This window comes from Asparagus officinalis, chromosome 1 (assembly GCF_001876935.1).
Source record: "Asparagus officinalis chromosome 1, Aspof.V1, whole genome shotgun sequence".
In the NCBI taxonomy this organism is placed as follows: Eukaryota; Viridiplantae; Streptophyta; class Magnoliopsida; order Asparagales; family Asparagaceae; genus Asparagus; species Asparagus officinalis.
In genome coordinates, this window is record NC_033794.1 from 8995079 (window position 1) to 9019631 (window position 24553).

The following is a 24553-nucleotide window of genomic DNA, read 5'->3' on the forward strand; positions in this document are numbered from 1 at the left end:
TCTTTTTCTCTCCTCAAGATCTCTCTTTTAGATCTGAAAAAAAAACTCTCTTTTTTCTTCTAAAAAACCCTAAAAAACAGCCGCAGATACTCTTTCTTCTATTTTCTTTTTCTTCTGACCCGCTGCTTTTCCCGTGAGTCAGAAAAAAAAACCCTAGCATTAGGTATTTAAAGGAAGAAGCGGGTGGGCCTGCTGCTCTTGAGCTCCGTGCACTTGATGCACCCGAGAAACCTACTCACGTTCACAATTCTCCACCTCGTACATCATTTGATGAACCTTAAATTTTGGACGAACACCAGAAGAACACCGTGAACATCACCAGAGATATGAAATCGGCCAAACCAGGCCAAACCAGTTATGCCACTTTACCGCGGCTGCCTACGTACCCTCCATCGGGATCAAGCTAACCGTAGTTCTGCAATTGTTCTCCGTATAGTCTCCACCTCACCCCATCACCGCCCCGAAGGGCCATGCCCTCTTGGGCAAATCAACACGGGCTGATATGAAGCAAGTCCAAGCAATGCTTAAACTTGTTACTTGTGACCACCTTGGTTAACACGCCTTGATACACAAGAATCTGATTAAAAATGGAACAAAAGAAGGAATAGAATGCTCAAGTTCATTCTTACACTGGGGTGCAAAAGGATTATGCAAATCTTTTTAAATCTGAAATGAGTAATTAATAAATAAATTGAAAATATTTGGTATATATTTTAAAATTTTCATTCCCACTTAGGGCCCGTTTGTTTGCACGAAAGTAATTATGAAGTAGCTGAAGTAAAAGAAGTAAAGGCTACTTCTGTTATTTCCAAGCAAAAAAACATGTTTGGTTCTTTGAAAAACTTACTTCCATTATTTTCTTAAATGCTTATGTGGCGCTTACGTGTCATCCTTACTTCCAAAATAGTTTTTCAATCCTTAATACTCAGAAGTAGCTCGGAAGTAGTTGAAATGCATATTAATTAGGAAATAAATAACTTTTTTTATTAATATTTCCTTTATCGGTTACTTCTAACAGATTTCCATTGATAAAATTACTTCCTAGTAATATTTCCAAATGTTATCCAAACAAAAAAAGTAAATGAAGAAGAATAAGTTCTACTTCCATTACTTCTAAAAATATACGAAACAAACAAAAAAAGTGCTATTTCCACTACTTCATACTTCATAGTTTTGAAAGTTACTTTTATAACATATTTCTTACTTCTAATACTTTCATTATCCAAACGGGGCCTTAAGCGGGAATATCCATTTAGATAACGGGAATGGATATTCTAGCTTCCAAAAGGATAATATGTTTGATATGCATATATGAGAAGTATGGGCATTTTATTTTCACTCATTCATCCACACCAAATGAGGAACTAAGAGCATAGACAAAAGAAGTTACTTGCACTTTAATCTTCATATTTAGCGTAAATTGCAGATTAACCGCCTTCAACCCCCAGAAAGAGGAGAGGTTTCCTCCCAAGGCAATTGTAGCATAAATAAAATTTCCATTTGTATATGGAACACGAAAATGAAGATGGAAAAACATAGGACGCAGCAAATGTACCAGCAACAAAATATATACATTTGTAGCTCATCAAGCATCAATATTCTTACAACATGGATATGCGCATAGATCAAAGTTGGGAAGGACAATCAACAAAACTGCACTGCAATACAAATCAGCAGCAAATTCAAAGTCCATCGAATCTACTTACATGCCGTAATATTTGTCAAAACGATAAGAACCACAATGAAACAAGAACAAAACGATTGCAATAAAGTCCAAGTGCCATCTTCGATTCCAAATTTACAGTCGTCATGCCTCCTTTTTCTTTTTTCTTCATTTTCTCTGTACAAAAGCATTGACAACAGAGTCCCAAAACTTCATTTACAGCTCATGAGTACAGAATTAATGACATGCATTATAAGACGAATACTGCTAGCTTCAGATGCTGTAATTGTCGGAAGAGATCTCTGGTGAGCTAATATATTGTAAACTTGCTCAAATATCGGACGAACATGCGGAGCAATCATTGGGTCTGTGGGATTAATGGCGACGGCTACATCAGTCATCCATCCTAACTTTCTTGTCATCTCCTTACTAATATCACAGGCCAGCTGTTGCAAGAGAGCTAACAGAACTCCCTGGTTTAAAGGGAGCGGAACCATGGTGCAAATTGAATGCAAATCCACCTGAAATCCAAGAAAATAGCAAGCTTGTTTAATGGTATTCTTGGTTTTGTTAGATTTAAGTTATAAGAAAACCTGTACCTTAGAACATAGCCAGGACACAATAGAGACATCACTTCTGTGGAGAGCCATTGTGAATGCTTCTCCGAATTTGCATTCTGATATCAATCTTGATAGTTCCTTTGTTGGATCCAAAGGTGCTTCGATTTGTTGAAGTGACAAAGGCCGCTGAAATTTTAGTTCAATCGTTAGGTCCAAGGACACCAAGTCGAAGAGGTTGTATTTGAAAACCGGAGAACTCAAAAGTCAAGTTTACTCTCGCCAACTCTTGGCAAATGGTAAAAAATATAAGAACATCCAGTGCCTCCAACCAAAACTACCTATGTTTGTCATTACTCCCACAGTAACCTCTCTCTCTCTTTCTCTCTCTCTCTCTCTCTCTCTCTCTCTCTCTCTCTCTCTCTCTCTCTCTCTCTCTCTATATATATATATATATATATATATATGACATATTTATTTTTTTTGTATTTTCATAATAAAATTTCATTTTATGTGGCAAAAAAATATCAATTCGATGTTACAAATTTGTTCAAAACCAAAAAGATATCAACTGTTCAAAGGAACTCTCTTCCAAATAATTAGCAAGATATCTGTTAGGGCAAGTTCTCAATCGATAGGATGAAATATTCTCTTCTCGAACTAAAAAATTTGACATAAATACATTAGTTGCTAATTCCTTCACGGATACATTCAATGTATAGACACTTTAGAATTAAACAACTGAAATAAATAAAGGAGGAATCAGAAGAATTATGGAGAATATATCTCATTACAACGTCTCATAAACTTGATGAGAGTTTTGCAATTCATCTCATTTTAGTTAATATTTTATCTTTTTAATTTTTCCATATATATTCACATAGAATCACAAATTCTATCTTTTTTTGTTCAAAATTTGTCATTGATACTATAATCTTCCATCGTTGTATGTCCAACTTCATTCTAAATCATGGCTCCTACCTCATAGGCTCGTCATCCATAAAGTACTCATCTTGACAAAAGAAGAGATATTACTATTTTTTAGGAAATTAATGATGCCAAAAAAATTAAGAAAACGCTAACAAAGACATTAATAAGGTATCTAGAACTCAGTACAAGGATTCTTTAATGTTTATGTTAGGATATTAAAATGGATAGGAATAAAGTCAGCAAAATTTTAAGTATATACAAAATTGTCAAGTCTTTTCATATTAAGTTATTTGATGATTTCAATATGCTTCATTAATGTTTAAAAAGGGCTCTGATGAACATATACCAAGAATAATCAATTATTAAAATGAAAATTTTAAGAAGAAATTTCATAAGTCAAGTTTGTACCGAGTTAAGATGGAAATATGATGTATAACGCACATATTTATTCTAACTAATCATGAGAGAGCAGAAAGTTAGAACATCATCATAATTATTTTTAGTCCTATATGCATCGCACGTAGAGCTGTGTGACCAACATCTCACAATTGATTAGTATCTAAACATCATTATACAATAAGACACTAAAAATCATCTTCAATTATAATATATTTTTTATAATAACATTATTTTATTATGTATGCTTTACATTATAAATGTGCCCTTCTCTTTTGTAGTAAGATTGAGAAATATAAAAATGCTTATTTATAATATATTGTTTCCAAATTGAGTTACATATTTTTATAATAACATTATATTTCTATATTTAGTACTTCGGGGCACATGATGCATGCATAACGAAAAAATGTGAGGGCATTTTGGAATGGTGCTTGCGAGAGTGGGAGCATTTGTGTCGATTCTTAAGTGTTAAGACATTTTAGTTACTTTTTGCAAGTGTGAATGCGTTTCTTTTGATTTTTTGAAGTGCGATGGTATTTTGTATATATATATATATATCATACTCGCTTTAAAAGTACGAGTTCGGAAAAATCTTTTAATAGACAAAAATACCCTTGAAATTCAAATACAAATCCTCTAAGTAAGAGTAAGTTGATAAATTGGAATATAAACATAGTATGAAGATATATATAGTATGAACATAATAATATGCATAGTTATTTTAAATTACAAGAATATACATAGTATGAAGATATACATTTAAGTAAGAGTAAGTTGATAAATTGATAAATTCTTATTGGATATACATAGTATGAAGATAAAAATAAAGTTTAAATTAAAATATAAACATGAATAAAATTATTAAATGCCAAATTTATAAATGTATGCAAGATGAATGACATATATGTAAAAACCAAACAAATTAGTGAGACAAATAATGTTCGCACCAGAGGCTGAACTCCCAAACAATACAAACCTACAAATGCACATACTGTGGACGGGGTATTTGCAAAATCCACCAAACAAATTAAATAGATAAAATCTTTCTGAAATTTATAAAAAAGAAAAATTAAAACAAACGGCTGCGACATGAGGACACATCATGGTGATCTCTCACCAACTAAAATTCAAGTAGTTCGCAACACTGCATAATTAGTTTCAAATTTTAATTATACAATTATTATTTAAATAGAACTATATTTACAATTGTTATCCTCTCACATGCAACATCACATACCAATGTTTAATTATTATTTAAATAGAACTATATTTACAATTGTTATCCTCTCACATGCAACATCACATACCAATGTTTATAAGCCAAGAAACTACTTGTTATCCTCTCACATGCAACATCACATACCAATGTTTATAAGCCAAGAAACTACAATAATTTTCGTAACACTTTCATCTTCTTCTACATGTATATGCATTTGTTATTTTCTTCTTATTAGGTTAGATTAGATTATTTTAAAGTAATTAATTATATTGTATATTTGATTTTTTTCATATTAAGAAATATCAACAATTTTCACAGCACTTTCATCTATTTTTCCTTATTAGATTAGATTAGATTATTTTAAAGCAATTAATTATAGTGTATGTTTGATTTTTTTTCAGATCAGAAATTATAACAATTTTTATAGCATTTTCATCTCTTTCAACAGATATGTGTCTTTGCTATTTTCTTCTTATTAGATTAGATTAGATTGTTTAAAATTTATGAATTATGAAATTACAATAATTCACATCATTTTCATCTATTTTCTTCTTATTAGACCAGATTAAATTTTTTTAAAGCAATTACTTATATTGTATGTTTAATTTTTTTCAGATCACAAAGTTTAATTATACTATTATTATTTAAATAGATATTGTTTGTATAAAAATCAAAGAGAATCTCACACATATCTTAGGTATCAATGCCAATTGTAATATTTATACATGTGTGTTGGTTAAAAAAAATTCATGTATGGGCTTAGATAATTTAATTTTTTAACACACAAACTCTTCTACAAAACCAAAAGAGTAGCAATGCTATAGGTATATATATCCACAGGACCACAGATATCTTAAAAATGAACGAAAAAAACCACACAAATAAAAACTATATTAATTACCCACACGCACTCACTATTTTCAAAACCACCCTTCTCCATCTCCATCTATTATATATCCACATACCAAATTAAACTGCTGGAGTTTTCCCTTACCAACTACACCATTGATTAACTCTCATTTTTCCTTCGTACTTAAATTGTATAACATTCATTGCGATGAGGACTCACATGGGTCCTCTACCTGCCTTGAACATCCAACAAAAAAAATAATGCACTAAGCATTGTAGTTAATTAATAATGAGATCCTATCATTATAAACAAACTAAGTAAATATTAATAATTCTTAAGAATGTACTATGTTCCTCTAATTTTCACTGCAAACTTGTTAGTTGTTTATTCCTGACCCCAAGAAATTTTCAAAATTAATCATCTATTTCATAATTTTTTTTTAAATGTTTAAATAAAACTTATGGCAAATGTAATAATCAATGTTTATAGATTTCAACTCAAAATGAATTCGATTTATTTTATAGTAAGAAAATAAAAAAATAATTTTAATATTTAACCACGTCCATTACACGTGCATAAGAACTAGTGTGTGTGTATATATATTCATTATTCTTCACCAGATAAATTATTGGTCCTCACCAAATTAACCACAGATGAAAAGAAAAAACACAACAATCATAATATTTGTTTGCATGCATGAATATGTGATGAAACCAATCTAATCATGGAAACCATTGCCTTCAGCTTTCACAGTTAACACCAACCACCTGCTCTTTCACTTAAACCTCGACAGGCACAGTTGATGACCTTTTATCCTCCATCATGCCACCTCCAATACACCTTCACACACAGCTGAACCAACCACTTGCCCCATGACATCCACCAAAACCCCATCAGGCACCGCTGATGACCTTTTATCCTCCATCATGCCACCTCCAATACACCTCCACACACAGCTGAACCAACCACTTGCCCCATGACATCCACCAAAACCCCATCGTTGCCTTCACCGAACCCACGTTGTCTGCCTCCTTCTACCTACCTCCAACACCACTGGGTTCAGATTCAACTCCTATTCCTTCACAAGCATCACTTTATCCACCGCCTCTATCAAATCCCCCACCACCACCACTGTCTACGCCCTTATTTCTTGCCTAATGTTGTTGCATCACTAAAGCAAATTAAGGAGGGCAGCAAGGGTGAAAGAAGAAAGTATATAGTCATTTTAATGCTAATTTGAAGTGAGTTTCATTGTGAGTCAGGGGTAGGGCTAAGGGGTTATATAGGGCATGAGGGTTTTGTGATTAATTGTAGCATTTAATTTTTGTTAAGACTGCCAAGTACAGTTACTATACTATTGATGATTGATCGGTATCAGGTTCTGGATATTACAAAATAGAGTGCCAAACATGTGCTAGAGAGATAAAAAGTTAAGAAATTACTTGAATATTTATTTCAATGAGCTATCATATAGATTTAGATTTGTAATAAGTTCCCAATTTTAGATTTATTAGGTGGAATGCACGTGCACTACGCTTTTGGTCAAATCTTTATTTACTTACTATAACATGGTCCAAAAAAATTTATGATTATGCTAACATATTAAAAAGTTTTGGATATTTTCCTGTATAATATCTTGTTGGTTTTAACATTTTGCCTTCCGCAGAAAAATGTCTTAAAATATTAACGACTTAAGAGCAATTTAATGACTTGAATATCTAATTTCAAAATATTAAAGATGTAAGGGACCAATATAAACAAAACTATTATTATTAATGATAAAAATAAAATTATTGAATTCATCAAAGTAAAATAGCAGGTTTTATCCGGTCATATAGGATTTTGTTTAACTATAAAGAAATCACTTTCACATGTTGTTTGTTTCCACATATTGTTTATCCGGCGACCAAGTTTTATAGATATTCAAAAACTTTTTTCTAGAATTTTCTTTGTCAGAATGTGCAAATTCAATCAAGAAAGAAAACATAAATTATATGATCAATTCCAAAATATGATATTGTAGTCTTTCTACATCTTCCTAACCAATTAATTGATTTGTCAAAACGATTACTATTTAGTTTTAAAATATTATAAAATATAATATGAGAATGATTTATACATATTATGCGCTATGGATTGTATTTTAACAAATAATTCAGATCTATCCAATGTTAAAAAAACATCCAAAATTTTGGGTTAAGGAGTTAGAAGAATCCAGTATCCGCAACAATACTCATATCCAAGCTATGTGTTTCATGAACTTATAAGAAAGTGAGAAATATAAAATAAACAATTTAATTTATTTTATCAAATAGTTTATTACAAATCATGAAAGACAAGGGGAATCAGAAGGAACATATACCCTTCGCAAATAAAGATTAAATTTCTCTTAGAGATTTTTGTAGCAAAAGATTTTCAGAGTTGATGTATAGGATAAATCTTAGGGTACATAATCCAAATGAGTTCATGGAGTGATATACTTGCTATAAAATTTACTTTTATAATATTGATATTACATGTGTCTTAAGTTGCACTTTGTTTAAGGGTTAATTTTAAAAAGCTCCCTCTCAACTATGGGGGGCAATGTCAAAAAAAAAACCCTCAGCTATTTTTTTGGATACGAGGGAAACCTGATAAAGCAAAAGGATCCTCAAGCCAAGGCCTGAGTTCGAGCCTCCCACTCTTACCAGTAAACCCTAGGTGAACCGGCCCCCCTACCCCATCCAGTCACCAGGTTAGTAGGACACTTAAGAGTCATGGGTGGCAAACCTCAAACATGGACCTTTGGCCATGAAAATTGCTAACTTAAAACTGGATAAATCTTCGTCAAACTTGGGGTCTTGTAGATGATCTATCTCAACTTCAAATTTTTAATTTAAGCCCTATAAACTTTTCTCACTTAACCACTCAAAACTAATATCATTGAGTCTAATTTATTATGACAAGTATTTGACTTGGAAAGACCAAAATATCCCTCAACCATAAAAGAATTAGCTTGGTTTTTGTTAAATTAAAGAAAAAGAGGAAATATAGAGGGAAAAAGAATTATAAATCGGTCATGATCCTTTTATTATCGATTGAGAGTTTTTTTTTAACTAAAATAGCTTTCTTCAATAGGTATTTTCTCAAAATCACATATTCAAGTAATACATTAAGGGGTTTTGTTGAGAGAAGTGTAAAAGATCAGGGGATTTTTTATGAGACATGGTATAGTCGAGGGGTGTTTTCTAAAATCGCACCAAAGTTAAGAGGGTTTATCTACAACACCGTTATAGTTAGGGTGTTTTGTCAAATTAAATCAATTGAGTGGGCTTTTTTGAGACAATCCCCGTAGTACAGAGAATTCTAAAAAAACACTTTCAAATGTGGCTTGTTTATATTTTTGTCCTTCAAATTTCTAATAATTCAATATTAGTCCCTTAAATTGTAAGCAATTTCAAAATTTTTGAGGGAATAATTTAGAATTATTGGAGATCTAAAATCAAGGAACTTACATCTAAATTATCTTTAAATGTTGCTCTTATAAGCAATGTATTAAATATCAGTCGGTATATGTTGTTATATCGACCGATATATCAGGTTAAAGACCTTACTCAATAATATTTATGGTTTTGTGTTGTTTTCTTTTATTTGGGGATTTTTTCTAATATATTGATTGTTATCAAAAATATTGGCCAATACATCCCTTTAAAGATATCAACAAAATTGAGTCGTTTTTAATTTGATTATGGGCTAGGGTTTGGGTCATGTTTGGAAACCAAAACCAAAACCACAAAAGTCACAATTCGTCTCCCAGATCTCTCCACTCTCAGCTCTCCTAAATTTTAAGCATACATTTTCGTGCAAATTCTTACGTTTAAAATTCATTAATATGTTAGATTATAACTTACTATGTTATATTATGTATGAATATTATCTCATCTGACACCCGATATTTTTTTACATATCCTCGATTTCTGCAATCTGATATCATAAATTTTAGTATCGAATATTTATCTGATACCCAACACTTCGTAATAGTCCTGCGAAAGCCTCTTCTAAAGTTTTCTAAGGTAAGTATATAATTTCAAGAAATAATTCAAAATCTTGAGACTTATTTAAAAAATGATGCTTTAATAAGATCACATATTATTATTTGTGGTTAACAAAGGTTTTAAATCTTTATAGACTTAATTTTACTTAAATACCTTATAGTTTATGAAAGTTATATACCTCCACCTGTATCTTGTTGCACTTAAACATCCTAATATTTTCTAAAATTGCATCTTTGTACCTACTGTCTTGTTGCCTAAACGCAAGAATACACTTTGTAATTTTCCTATATGAGTGTCATGGTATAATTCTAGGACAATTCTATATTTTTTTACTCTTTCCATAAATAATTACTAAACATGCAATTGTCTACTAATATATTATTATACATTAGTAATAATTAATATGATGTAAGAGTTTTAACAATAACACTGAAAGGTTTAGTGACCAAGTTAGACAAACTTGTGATTAATTTATAGTACAAAAGTTATACACCTCCACTTGTAGTCTTGTATCTTGTTGCACTTAAATATCCTAATATTTTCTAAAATTGCATGTTTGTTCCTTCTGTCCTGTAACCTAAACGCAATAATACACCTCCACTTGTCTACTAATATATTATTATACATTAGTAATAATTAATATGATGTAGAGTTTAATAATAACACTGAAAGATTTAGTGACCAAGTTAGATAAACTTATGATTAATTTATAGTACGAAAGTTATACACCTCCGCTAGTATCTTACTGCACTTAAATATCCTAATATTTTCTAAAATTGCATGTTTGTACCTTCTGTCCTATAACCTAAACGCAAAAATACACTTTGTAATTTTCCTACATGAGTGTCATGATACAATTTTAGAACAATTCTATGGTTTCTACTCTTTCCATAAGTAATTTATTAACATGCAATTGCTTATTAATATATTATTATACATTAGTAATAATTAATATGATGTAGAGTTTTACAATAACATTGTAAGTTTTAGGGATCAAGTTAGACAAACTTGAAGTGACATATAATATAATTAATTAAAAATAATAATTAATTTAGTTTAGTTCACTGTTTTAAATATCGGCCGATAATCGATATTATCGGCCGAGTTATCGGATTTGGGAGCTCTCCGATAGGATAACTTGGATTTTTAATCGGTTATCGTTTTTGGCAAGTTATCGGGGAGTTATCGGCGTTATCGGTACTTATCGGCCGATAAGTAAGGTTTTTTTATCGGGATTATTGGCCGATAAGTAAGGCTATGCAATCGAATGGTTTCATCGTGCGGTCAAGATGCAAGTTTTGCTTTCTACAATTGGTTAATGATTCTAAACATGATGATTTACATTTTGGTATGTTTATATTTCATTAAGCATGGTTAGATTATATTTTTTAGTTATTGTATTATATATATACACCATCTAGTATATCACTCCGATAAATACTACTTATCCCCGATATATCCCCGATTTCCGCTATCCGATAAGGATTTTGGCCGTCCGATAAATTCCCGATAACCGATATTTAAAACCTTGGTTTAGTTAGGATTAGAATGTAATATCAAAAAAATAAGGACAATATAGTCCATAGAAAGTTTTAACTTTTATTTCTTGCCAATTGTATAGGATATCTCTAAGATAAACAATGTTTAGTGCCTAGTGGGAAAAAGTTATTTGAGTTCTGCAAATAAAAGATGGATTACATATGAAAGGGAAATATTAGCATCTCCATAAATGAAAGCAGAAAATCAAGAAAATATTACCATCGCTGGAAGCCCAGTCACAGAGCCATTGCTTTGCTGAACTGCCATAGGATTCAATCCGTTTGTGCTCCCTGCGACAAGAGATAAGATCTTGCGTTGACCATCAGCTAATTCGCTGGTGAGATTATGGGTGACTGATGATGCCGAATTGATTGCATCCTGTAAAAAGAAAAGGCAACCAACAAATTTCAGAACATCTGGGCAAATACAATGCATCGTGATACAATAGGCAGGGATACAAATACTTTACTACAGCCAATATCTCAAAACAAATTTCAGAGTTGCGTCAGCAATTTCGTGTAGGTTTAACTAACTTAATGGAATTTGGACATTAGGATCAAGCCGGAAATTAAACAGCTAAGAATGAGTCAAGCATCCATAACCATACATTCATAACAATTAAGTTTCATAATGAAACTATTATTATGTTCTGCATGGTAATAAACAAAACTCATCTTTTAGCCTCCACAGAGAATAGGAATGTAAGAAGGGGCAGAAAAGGCTAGAAAAAAAAGAAACAATAAACGGTTTGTCAAATTATACGACCTATCTGTGACCTAGCCATTGTGCAACAGTGAAATGATTACTCACTGGCAGTTGAGAAACATAAGCGGCCTGGTGCACACATATCACACGTGAGATGGAACCAGTGACTCACTAACTGGTTAAGACAGGTAGGGACTAGCCTACGACGGAAAGTAAAATGTTACTAAACCCAGCTGCAGGTCTCGCATTTTTGAAAATGAAGGGATCCTACCATATATTCACGAGTATAAACTAAAATCCTTCATGTGTTGCTTCGCAAGTTTTAGCAGCTTCAATAGGATTTTTGAAATATATGAATTATCATCAACAGAAACTACCATCTATCAATTCCTGGTATTGACATTTCCATGTTCACCTTTGTCACTTGTATGCTACTAACATATAGGGCTGCAATTAACTACCAGCTACTTCATGACAGATTCTTTTTCGATTCTACAGTTTTCCCAGAATTTCTTGTACAATCACAGGACAAAGCAAAGCCATATCACCCTTTCAGAACGCAAAGATAGATATATTAAACATTAATAGTAATGCTGTGATAGATAATTCAAATATCATATCTCAGAGGCTTCCAATCAGGCATTAAGGACTGTGTACCTACATACCCTCAAAGTAATCGCAAGAGGAGTGTGTGTGGACTCAAATTTCTGTTGAGCAGCAGCAGTGTGTTCATTCATTCCTTTCTGAAAGACCATATCTACTTGCTCAAACATTGCTTTGCAAGATTGTTCAAATGCAGGAATCATGGATGACTCTAAGCCAGACCTGAGAGCCTCCTGCATATGCTAAGCTATATTAGTCTACTAAATAGTGAACCATATAGCATAATTATCGTAAGTGCAAAAGATTTTATCCATCAACAATTATCACCTAGAAGATAAATTTGGCATTTTAAAAGGGGAAAGAACAATGCTTTACTCATTAAAGTTATACCTGAAGAGCATGCTTTCCAGACGTTTGGAATTGCGCTTGAATCTGCCTAGATACAGTAGCTTCAAGTTTGGAATTGATGGACTTCTCCAGCTGAACAACTGCCTTGTCCGCAACACCTCTCTGCAATTAAAGACATGAGAAAACAGATAGGAAAAATGAACTTCCGGGTGAAAGGAAAACTGTGCAAAGAGTAAAACCTGGAAAGAGTCAGCAACAGAAGAAGAAATGGATTTTTCAATAGCAGGGGTGACTGCTCGGGCTAAAGCTTGTCCCGCTGAAGACAACTCCTTCTTCAATGTTCTCTCCAACATTGAAGGCAAATCCTTGTTGGTACAGTTGGTAATGAGGCTTGTCAACTGCTGCGCTCGCTCTCTTGCAGCCTTCTCATTCTTTGAAGTTTCCTCCTGAAAACGGGTCCACAAAGCATCCATGTTAGCCTTCATAGCTTTCTCCATGTTTCGGCCCAAGGCATTCTCCACCCTCTTTCCTTCTTTATTGACTGGTCCAGCAACCACTGAACTCATCTGCTTCTGCATCTCCTTTTGCATGCTCATAAACTGTAATTGAAGATCCAAAAGAAATATTATTATTAACAATATTATTATTGTTTTCACTTCTGATAATGGAGGGGTGTTGAGGTGATTAATATGTGAGTATTGTCCCACATCGGATAAGATAAGAAAGTGATAAGTTTAAATAGGAGTTTGGGTCAATAACTGATAGTTATAGCTTTTGAGTTAAAATTGATTCTTAACTTCCGTTTAAGACTCATCAACTCTAGACTAGGTCGATTTCTCCCCCAACAATAATATCAAAGCTAAGGTCATGGTCCAAGTAATTAAAAAAACAGATGATCTTCGATGTGAAGCCCGAAGGTGTCGGGAGAATCCACGGATGCCCGTAGAAGTGAAATAGTCTAGTTAGCCACCACGAGTGAAGTGGTGGAAGTTCCTACGGATGTTTGATAGTTATGTGTTAAATGCATGGTTTAGTTAGCCTACGAATGAAGTGGTGCAAAAAGTTTGTGAATTGGTTAGTCCACGAGTGAAGTGGTGCAAAACTTAGTGAATTCTGAGGAAGATTGAGTTATAGTTGAATTGAACAATACTCACAAATTAATGGAGAGTTGTTGAGGTGATTAATATGTGAGTATAGTCCCACATTGGATAAGATAAGAAAAAATGTTGAGTTTAGATAGAAGTTTGGGTTAATTCTTGATAGCTATAGCTTTTGGGTTAAAATTGATTCCCAACTTCTATTTAAGGCCCATCAACTCTAGATTTGGCCCGATTTCTCCCCCAACAAGGGGATGAGCAGCCATTTTAATGTAAAATAAAAGAGTAATGCTATTTAGATTACATTTCTTGGACCACAGTTGAATTAAAGATATAGTAACATGCAGGAATTATCTTATAAATGATCATGTGCAAAGCACAAGATTTTGAATCAGTATTTTCTCCTATGACATTTTTTTACAACTCCAATAGTAGCCTATTTAGCACTTTTCACAAAAACACACACACATACACAAACACACAGAAACACACAAATCCATTTTTTTCCAACTTCCTCCAAAACTTAATAGCAGAGAAACAGTGTGTTTCCGATATGATCTGAAAGTTATACATGGCAAGTATAAATCATAGCAACCAACTAGAAGCTGAACAAAGACAGGGTGGTAATTAACATATGTAACTAACTCAAATGAACAATCTAACCGAGTGGAATAGGTTATTTTAAATAAAAGCTTATAATACTCCTCCATGGGAATCACACCTTCTATCATGAATAATAAAAAATCAGAACAGAATTTCTCAGTTGGATATAAATATGAACTGCAGACACCAATCGTACCTGATTAAGCATTTCCTTCATAGAGTGCAGCTGTGATGAAGTTGTATCAGTTGAAAGAAGGCTTGCATTGCTCCCTGGTTCATTTAAAGATTCGGTAGAGTTAGAAGGGCTTAAAGAATGTGAGAGGGGACCTGATGCTTGAGGTTGCTTTGCTTTTTGTGCTTTCTCTTTCGTTGCCAAAGTGGATTTCGCAAGTGCACTAACAGCTTCTGTCGTCTCTAAAAAATCAGCATTTCCTTGAACTTCTTCCTCACCAGCAACCAAAGTCTGCCCCAACGTGTCGGCAACAAATGTACTATCTCCCTTGGGAGCCTCACCAACATTGCAAGTTTCTGTTGTCGGGCTTTCACTATTGACTTTGGAAGGTGAGGTGTTGAGACATTTATCCTTGTCAATTGGTGGCTCTTTCTGAGAATCAGACTGGTCATCATGAGAGAACCTACTTTCATCCACATGTTTAACTTCCATGTTTACACTCTTTGCATCATTGTTATCAACAATATCTTGAACCTTAACTTCCTCGCTCCTCAAGCCCGGACTGGGACGAGTGTTCTCTGAAGAAGAAATAGCTCCTGATAGAATTTCTGATGGAGTTACCAGGTGCGTTGTGTTGCCACCCAACTTAAACAATAAATGAGGATTTGGCACCAAGTTAATGTTATTTATTCCAGCTTTAGGTTCATCCCTTCCTGAATTATTAACAGCGGAAGGAACATTGGATGCGGTTGAAACCACAACATCAACCCGCCCTTCAAGTGGATAGTCAACTGGTTGGCTGACATCACTATTGCTACGTGAAGGTCCCTGATCAAAGCCCTTTGAAGGGTTCCTTAAGATAGAAAGCCCACCTGAAAGGTCCATATTTAAAGCAGGGGAAGGCACGATATTAACTGTCGCAGGATCTGAACTGGAAAGTGGAGGAGCAGAGGGCTTCACCTCAACATTCGATGTAGTCCGTTCATGTATAGCAGAAACGTCATAAGATACAGAGGTTACAGGAAATATGGATGTAGGTAAAGACTCGGAGCTGCTCCCAGGAAGAGAGGTTCTTGGTGATGCACTACCTACAGGATAAGCACCGCCAGAAGGTCCACGTGATAGTTGTGACACAGGAAATCCTTCTGAGATAGGCGAATCTAACATGTGACTTCCAGGATCTCTCCCCAGAAAAGCATCACCCGGGGGTGGCAAACACTGATATAAGTCAAGTGCATACTGCTGAATAGCCTGCGTCTGGACACAGTAAACTTGGACTACCTCTTCCCCATCAGGGAGGCTATCACTTGTTCCTGTAAGACTTAATATTGGCATTGTAACAGTAAAATCTGCTATACAGCCCATACGAGTTGAAGCTGGAAATGGACCATAATCCACATGGATTGCATATATAGCATTCTTCTTTGCATTGGCAAGTAGTATGAGGCTTGCTCGAGGCAATGCCACAAGCTGATTAAAAAATGCCTCCTCATGACGAGGCTCTGCAGAACTTCTCAGTTCCAAAGTCTGGATGCACTGCCATGCTTCAGAATCACTAGGCAAGAGCCAGCCTTCGTCGCTTGTGGATGTCCATATCTTTACTTCTCTATTAAGAGGGCCCTACAGAAAATAGCAGAGACGGTTAAAACAATTGCTCAGGTAGCGGTTAGCAGTCTGGCTGCAAAAAAAGCAGCAAGAAGCATCTCAGCAATACCATTGAAAAGCATTTACATGACTAAGGTTCACTTGGAGCATACCTACCATCGAACTCTATCCAAGTTTCAATGATACCTAAATATTTGTATGACATTGTGCAAAATCTATATAATTAAACGCTAGTCAAAATAGGTCCAAAACTCGTACCGCGGTGATAAGCACAATGTGATCAGGTCGGTGGGGTGAAGTCAAGAATGCAACTGAACTAACTGGCTGTCCATCATGTGGCCTCAATGTCACCAGAGGAACCGTTTTACGATCATCCCAAATCTTTACCTGTAGCGTGAAGTAAAATTTTACAACCAATAAGAGTACTACTCCATAATCCAACTAATGAACAAGCACAACATGGAGAGGAAGGGAATACACAGAAATGGATGCAAGACGAATAGGTTTTATAAAGGACATAAATCAGCTGCATAACTGGCTACCTTGTTATTCTATTTCCAAAAGATAACGAGAAAAGGAAATTTTACTTAAAGATAATGAACATCTATATTTTCCTGAAAACAAATTTGTGCAGAATCTTAACACTTCTTCAACTGAGTGTAAGAACTCAGCACTAGAAAGTTTATAGATAGACTAGAGAAGCAATTGTGCTCATGGAAACATTGTAGAAACATACTGTGGCACAGTAGTAGCACAAAGCTTTGCATTTCCATCATAATTAAAAAACCAATAGGATCTTCTGAAGTACCCTACTGAAATGGAAAAGGAAATTTTATACAGATTAATAGTTAACAGCCTATTAAGCCGCAAGTCTATTAAAGTATCCTAAATCAATAATTGGAACCACTCCATTTCATCAGAACTACGGAGTATAACTAAAACAATGAACCAGAATATCCTTTCCTGAAGGACTTTAAAAATAATAATAATAATACCTTGAGCTGAAAGAACTCGAAAAACTTCTTAAAATACAGATGCTCAACATTTTCAAAAAAGGTTAGTCCGTATCGCATGAAAAAACACCTATTAATTATACTTGTCTATCTATAGTCTATACTTTAAGAAGATGAGACATCATGCAAATGTCGAAAGGAATATAGCAATTAAGGAATTACATCACAAGCTGCATATGTAGCATGTATATTCAGTTTTCCACGCAGAAAACTGAAGAGTGAAAAGTTCATGTAAGCAATGAAAATAATAGATCTAAAAGCATATCCATGCAAGGCAGCAAATCCAAAAAAAAAAAAGGATATGCACATTAACTAATTGGACAATGATAATACACATTCAGAGCAGAGCTTCAAAATGCAGAAAAATGGAAGGGTTGCTGAGATATCAAATTAACAGTTCACTTTTTATCTTTCTATCTATATCATGTGAATAAAATTAGCAACCGCCAGATACCATAACAGAGAAAATACAAACCGTGCCATCTTTCGATGCTGAGGCTAACCGAGTCGTCATCCATTGAGATATGGACAAATCCGTCACATCCTCTTCATGTTTGCCAATAAATTGTATCCCGTCAATAGGCTTCTCAGCAGGGCATCTGAGGGGCTCATCTGCAGAAAATTCTTTGCCTCTTCCTACTCTTGTCGTGTCAATTTTTAGCACACTACTTCCAATTGCAACAATCAAAACCTCCTGCAGAAAAGTTTTTACAGAAGAAATCTTATGAGATTCCTATATAATAACACACTTATACTTTTATGGAAGACTACAATTCTTGCAATCAGTATTTGGAGTTACAAAAAAGTTTATATGCTATAAAATAGAGAAACGATATCTCAAAGACAACAGATGAATGTGACATTACTTGTTTATGGGAGTGCCAGCAGATCCGTGGGTGATACGGTTCACCATCTCCACCTATCTGAACAGCAACAATGATTTTTCCAGTTATCTGAGGCTTGTTCTCTTCATCAGGCCCCTCATTAATTTTCCAAACAATGACCTTCCCGTCTACACTCGCGCTACACATGCCGGAAATCAGAAATAAACATTGTTAACAAAAGATCGCTTAACCAAAAAGTCAATACATCACAAAAAAAGGAAAGAAAAAAGATTAAAAAATACCTAGCTAAAAGGTGAACATCTTCTGCAAAGAAAGCCATGTCTGTAACTTTCTGGCAAAGAACAAATGTAAACAAGGACAATTGAACTTGTCAAAAAGAAACCTTGACATCTGTAATTCAAAATTACAAAGCATGTGTGTACCAAGAAATGAACCACAGAATACCAGAAAACCTTGACTCAAAGTAAAACTTATATTTTTGAGCAGGTATTCCTGTTAGGAGTTATTTTCAACAAAGGAGCAAGTCCTTTAATAGAAAACTAATGAATCATTGAGCTTATTTAAAAAGAACGACTCAGCATACACACAATTGTAGCGGAAAAGTGTTCTAACCAAAAAAAATTTTAATGTTTCGCATTTGACTAATTCCTATGGCATACAAGTTTGTAAAGGGACTGTTTAAACTTGAATTTCCGTTTCTAGGTGAAAATTAATAGGTAGTGACAGATTAATAGGGAGAAAAAAATTAGACGAGTAAAGTAATTACTGAGAGCACATGATATCATAACCCCGAAGGAATTCATCACACATTTAATTTTACTAACTTGAAGATAAGCTTATAGTTACGGACCTCATGGCTAAAGCTTAAAGCTGAGTACGAGGAACAAGGATATGGAAAGGGCTCAAGGAATTGACATTAAACTCATACAATTTAGGTAAAGCCAACCGATAAGAACAAGTCAAGATGGAATAACAACTAAGGCACAGTTGCAGAGAGAGGTTTACTATCTACAAGAAATAATGGTATTGAATTCATATATGTACTTACAGTTAAACCTAAAAGGGGGTCTCCTCCCAAATTGAATTTACACACACACGCGCACACACACAAAGTCCACAATTGTAAACATGTTCATATTACGGACTCCTCTAGCTGGCACTATGAATCTTAATACAAAAAGGCAATGAATTGTTTTGCTAATTTCCATTTCAACTAATAAATGTTGGAGCTCTTTCTAATTTAAACACAAAAGTTATCATGCTTATGTCATGAAACGACTTCACCAAAAAGCTTAAGCTCATGGGTATGAGCCAATGTAAATATAGCAAATTTATCACTTTTTAAGACTACCACTTATGTGGGCCTTAGATCTATATGGAAAGGCTTTATCTCAAGGTAAAGTGGAACAAATGGGGGCAAAACATACTTTAAATTATCAATATGAAAGTTAAGAGCAAGATCTAGGGTTGTAGGCAAAATGCATATGGAGCAAATTGCCCAATATATTGATCCAAATCTAAAATATTATTCATTACCAGGATCTGCTATGATATCTAACAATACAGAAGCAAAAATCTAATTTTGTACCCGGCATATCTTATCCGACTTTGGAAAATATTAAAATCCACCAGAATCTCGAACAACACAAAAGGGATTCTAAAATTGAAAAAGGTTCTATTAGGAACTCAATGAAAAGTGACACATAAAATACGAAATTCAAAGAGGAAGTTTTACTAAACTACAAAGAAGCAATGATATGTTGCTTGTATATATAAACATAAATGCAATAGTAATAGTATATGAATAACATATATTAATTAACTATAAATATATTGGATATAAATGGAACGTACACTCCATACACCATAATTTTATCAGAATATTAACATTTATCATGCATATTTAATTAAACAGATGCAAATGCAAACTAATCTCAAATATATTAAATATTTACTAACACTGACCAACATATTTTGAAAACGGAAAACCTATTGCTTTAATAACATCACAGATAAACATTTACCCAAAATTGTAAAACTTATGAGATTTCGGCTAGCAATGCATATTAAGCAAGCTTAGCATGTACCAATCTACAACATGAAAACCCTAAAACCATGATGGTGCACCTTCACACATGATTCATCCATATCCCTTATGCTCCCTGGCTACCTGCTTTCACCACAATGCAGAAACCAATATGCCAACTAAATTCGAGTAAACCACTAAAACTCGCAAATCATAACTCCATTGGGTAGGCAACAGTTTCTCGGTCCCAGGCTCTTCCTATCTTCTTGATATCTGATTTGTTGAAAGAATATGAGCACTTTGGAGGATGAAGCAGGCTCCATATTTTTGTATATATTCTGATCATCCTGGTATTCCCTGGCATCTCGACTCTTAGAAAGAGACTGGCTCCACAGAGCCAGCACACATCAGGAAAACCTTAAGGACCTACAGGACTCCTACAGGAGTAACAGGACCGATGCTGTTAGCTTCACTTACACAACCCTTATCAACGGAATTATGACTAGCAACTTAAGATCATAGATGTTACCAACTCGTGCACAAATGACTACGCACATGACAAATCAAAAGACAATCTTATAACACGTAAAAAGCTTAATTTATACACCTGAAAAATTAAATATAGTAAATCACCGGGAAAATACAGATGACAAGCATAAATTAAAAATCAAGAAAACCATTTTTCCTGCCATATATAAGATGGTCAACATCTAATAAACAATAATCTAAAACCATAACGGGAGTCATTTATCTTAGAAATGTAGTCTTAGCATCTCTCCAGAATCCTGAATATAAAGATCCCTTTACAAATCGAACTGTGAGATAGCTTATATCACGAAAAAGCTAAAGCACAAAATCAACATCAAGCAATTAGACATGTCACATGATTAGTATCATTTTCACCCTTCTTCCAAAATTTTGGCTTGTGCAGTCACTAAGTTAATGTTCTCTTACCTAACAAGACCCTAGTTGGCCATGGTTTTTCTTGGATAGGTATTGGCAATCATGTGTGGAATTGACCACTAAGTTTTCATCAAATCCTAGACAAATATTTCTCAACATAATTGTGTCATGGTGCAACATATTTTGAAGCCAAAGACTAATGATTTTGGTGACGAAATTGACCAAAACAACCAAACAACTAAGATCAACCAAAGAGCATCAAAATCTTAAAAGCCTTAGCAGAGCCGCTACAAATTGTTTGTTCTCCATACCAATGTAGTGAACGAATAAAAGGGAGCAAATTTTCTACATACCAATATATTTTACAGCCAGAAAGCATGAAATTTTTAAAAGGCTTAGCAGAGCCAAAGGAATTTATAAGACTTCTCATAAAGTGAATGACTAAACGGGAGTAAAATCTCTTCATACCAATAGATTTTTACAAAAATTTATTCTAAACATGCATATGCTAATATATGCAGAAGCTTTAGCAAGAGTATGTGACATGTTTGTCACAAGTAAAGCTCAAAGCTTGAAAGGAGTCTTGTAGGTCAAATTTCACCAACACAACATCTCAATTTTCTTCGACTCTACCATCCCCCGAAACCTCTTACTCTGTGATTGAGATACATTCACTCTCTCTACCAAGACATTTTCTTAACTTTGAAATCATAGGAATGCAGTAACTAAAGCAGGACCTTTCACAATATACATACACTCAGGGTCACACGCAAACTAACAACAATATATACTTAGTAAAACGACATGATACTACAAACAGTCATAATTCTAAACAAACTTTATTGCACAAAACTAACACCAGACTCCTAACTAAACACCTAGATCCCAAAACAACACGCCCAAAGACCAACTTACAATAAAATGTGTGTGCAGGGCAAGCTTACAAGCAATATACAAAATAAGAATTTCTGCTAAAGGTCACTATGAATGTCAATCCAAAAGCCTCACGCGGTGGATAGAAGAGTTTTGTACCATCCTCATGCAAACATAGAGCTTAAACAATTTCATACTCTACAACAATCTTCAAAATGGAGATTCAAGCCCAACCTGCCAAACTTTTGGCATCCCAACATCATCAACACCATGCCATCACAAATTCATATCAAGTAGTTTGGCCTATGAATGCAACTTCACATTGAGGAGACTCAACGAGAACTTAAAAATTATACACCAAGCTACCAGTCAAATCCATATTCAATAAAATAACAGACAGTAGAGGAGCATCCCACAAGAGATAGTAGGCTGTTGGCACGTAAGATCACAACCTAACTGGTCATACAATAAAACTCTTACGCCCAAGGCGCAAGGAGCTCTATGCCTCTATCACAAATAACAAAAAAAGGGTGAAAAAAAGGGTATTCTAACCTCGATACACCATCCATATCAGCATTAAGACCACAAATCATTAGAGGATGATTATAGTTAACTACTAAGAGTACACAACATGATGAACAACACAAAAAACTAGCAACTACAATAGATTATATCTGCTCGTTCACATCTTGCACTTGTTCAAAAGACCTGTGCCAGATGAACCACACCAAACAAATCACGACGAACTATACAACGTGGAATACTAACAAGAGTACATCCTAATGTTAACCTGTAATTTAACAAACTAGGCTAAGTTTTTAATGTCAAAAACTAGCTCCACAACATGAAGCATTTAGCACCCAAATAAAATTCTTCTACCTCCAAACAAAATTAATGAAACAATCAAAGTAATGAAATTAGAATAACAATATGTGCATTACGCGTTAAAGGAAAATAAAATTCACCTGAGAATGCCCTCTCAATAGGGATCTCAACGCTGTGTTGATATTCAAAATCCTAATCGGCCCCAATTTCAACCCGTAACAAATATACGTCCGATTCACAGCGATCTGGCGACCAAGAACCAATCCTGGATCAGAAACATACTTTGTAATCGGAGTAACCTCAAGCTGAGGAGGCTTTGATTCCCCCATGAACCTCGAATCGACATCAAGAACCGCTCTATCTCCAGTCCCAAGCAATCGACCCCTCGGCATCTTGCTGCTGGCGACCCTCCCATGGCGACCGGCGGGGCCGAGGCGCCGTCTGCGGAATTGGCGGAACTCGGAGGTGGCTACGGCCGCCGCCGCCGCCGGCGGCAATCGAGGGTGAGGCCATTCGATGTGTGAGACGGGAGTGCTCCCGAGGAGTGCCATTAGCCGAGCGCCATGGGTAGAGTTAGGGTTAGGGTTTGGGGTAAGAGGGGATTGGGGATGCTGCATGAAGTGATGAGGGTTGAAAGGGGGAGTTTGATGAGGGTAAGAGTAAGGGCCTGAAGGAGGCGGTGAATAGAAATTAGGGTTAGGGTTTGGAGAGTTGAGATTGTTAGGGATAGGGTTTGAGGGGAGGGGCTTGAAGAGCTTCTGCATGTCGAATTAGGGTTACCAGAGGGGGACGCCATGGAAGAAGGAGGAGGAGGAAGAGGGGAGATTAGGGTTAGGGTTCTGCTACCGTGCGCCGGCGCAGGAGATCCGAGGGAAGAAGAGAGAGCTAAAGATGAGCGAGGGAAGTGGGGGCAGCGGAGGTGGAAATTGGGGAGCGTAGTACAGAATGGGTTGATTACTTGATTATAATAATAATAATTATGATGAATAAATGTAATAATAATTTGCGATAATTTTTGCTGAAAAGTGCGCGCGCGCGTACACATGTTGACGATCTGTGGAACAGCAGACCTCATTTCCTTCGGCACTCTACTCACCCGGCACGCATCCTGATTTGGACTTTACCAATATCACTAATAAGACATACGTGATCATTACTCATAAGCACGACTCATGTTGATGATTTAACTTTTCAAATAAAAATTATTCAGAGAATCCTCCAACCAAGCCCTAAGCTAAATCTGGCTCTGATACCACTTATTGTGCACAGCAGAACTCAAAACACACGAAAAAACACGAATAAGAACGAGATAGACCACAACCAAACGAATAAACACAAACCACAGCAAGACAAACGGGTTTTACGTGGTTCGGTAAGTTACGTCCACGGGGCAAGGAGGGGGGAGTTTTTACTATTAGAGATAAAGAGAATACAAATAGGGTTTACAATCTCACCAAAAAAAACCCTCAAACAAAGCTCTCAAAATCTCTCACAAATTATCCCTCAAAGGATGCACAATTCTCTCTCAAAAGATGCTCAAAGTCATCCTTAATTAACTCTAATAATCATGATTATGGTTATATATCAACACAAAATAAAACGGGTCAGAAAACATAACCCAGACTCAAACCCGACTGGCGGTCGACCGTCGAATTCATCGCGGTCGACCACCCAGGAATCGACGGAAACATAAATCGACTACAGGGTTTGACGGTCGACCGCGATGGTCGACCGTTCCCTGACG

The 24553-nt window shown here is 35.0% G+C and overlaps 1 protein-coding gene across 2 annotated transcripts; it reads right to left on the reverse strand.

The window, feature by feature from the left end:
• On the reverse strand, nt 1551-23579 carry LOC109848624 (enhancer of mRNA-decapping protein 4-like). 2 transcript variants are annotated; one of them, XM_020418242.1, is made up of 12 exons: nt 22950-23579; nt 18464-18513; nt 18204-18360; nt 17813-18031; nt 16583-16711; nt 14744-16339; nt 13087-13446; nt 12890-13009; nt 12562-12732; nt 11411-11569; nt 2263-2409; nt 1551-2184 (listed from the first exon to the last, which is right to left on the reverse strand). In XM_020418242.1, the coding sequence occupies exons 1-12, from the start codon at nt 23571-23573 to the stop codon at nt 1876-1878; spliced, it is 4041 nt and encodes a 1346-aa protein (XP_020273831.1). In that variant the 5' UTR covers nt 23574-23579; the 3' UTR covers nt 1551-1875. The 2 variants fall into 2 exon arrangements, with proteins under 2 accessions (XP_020273831.1, XP_020273823.1); XM_020418234.1 differs by having other exon boundaries at nt 12562-12741.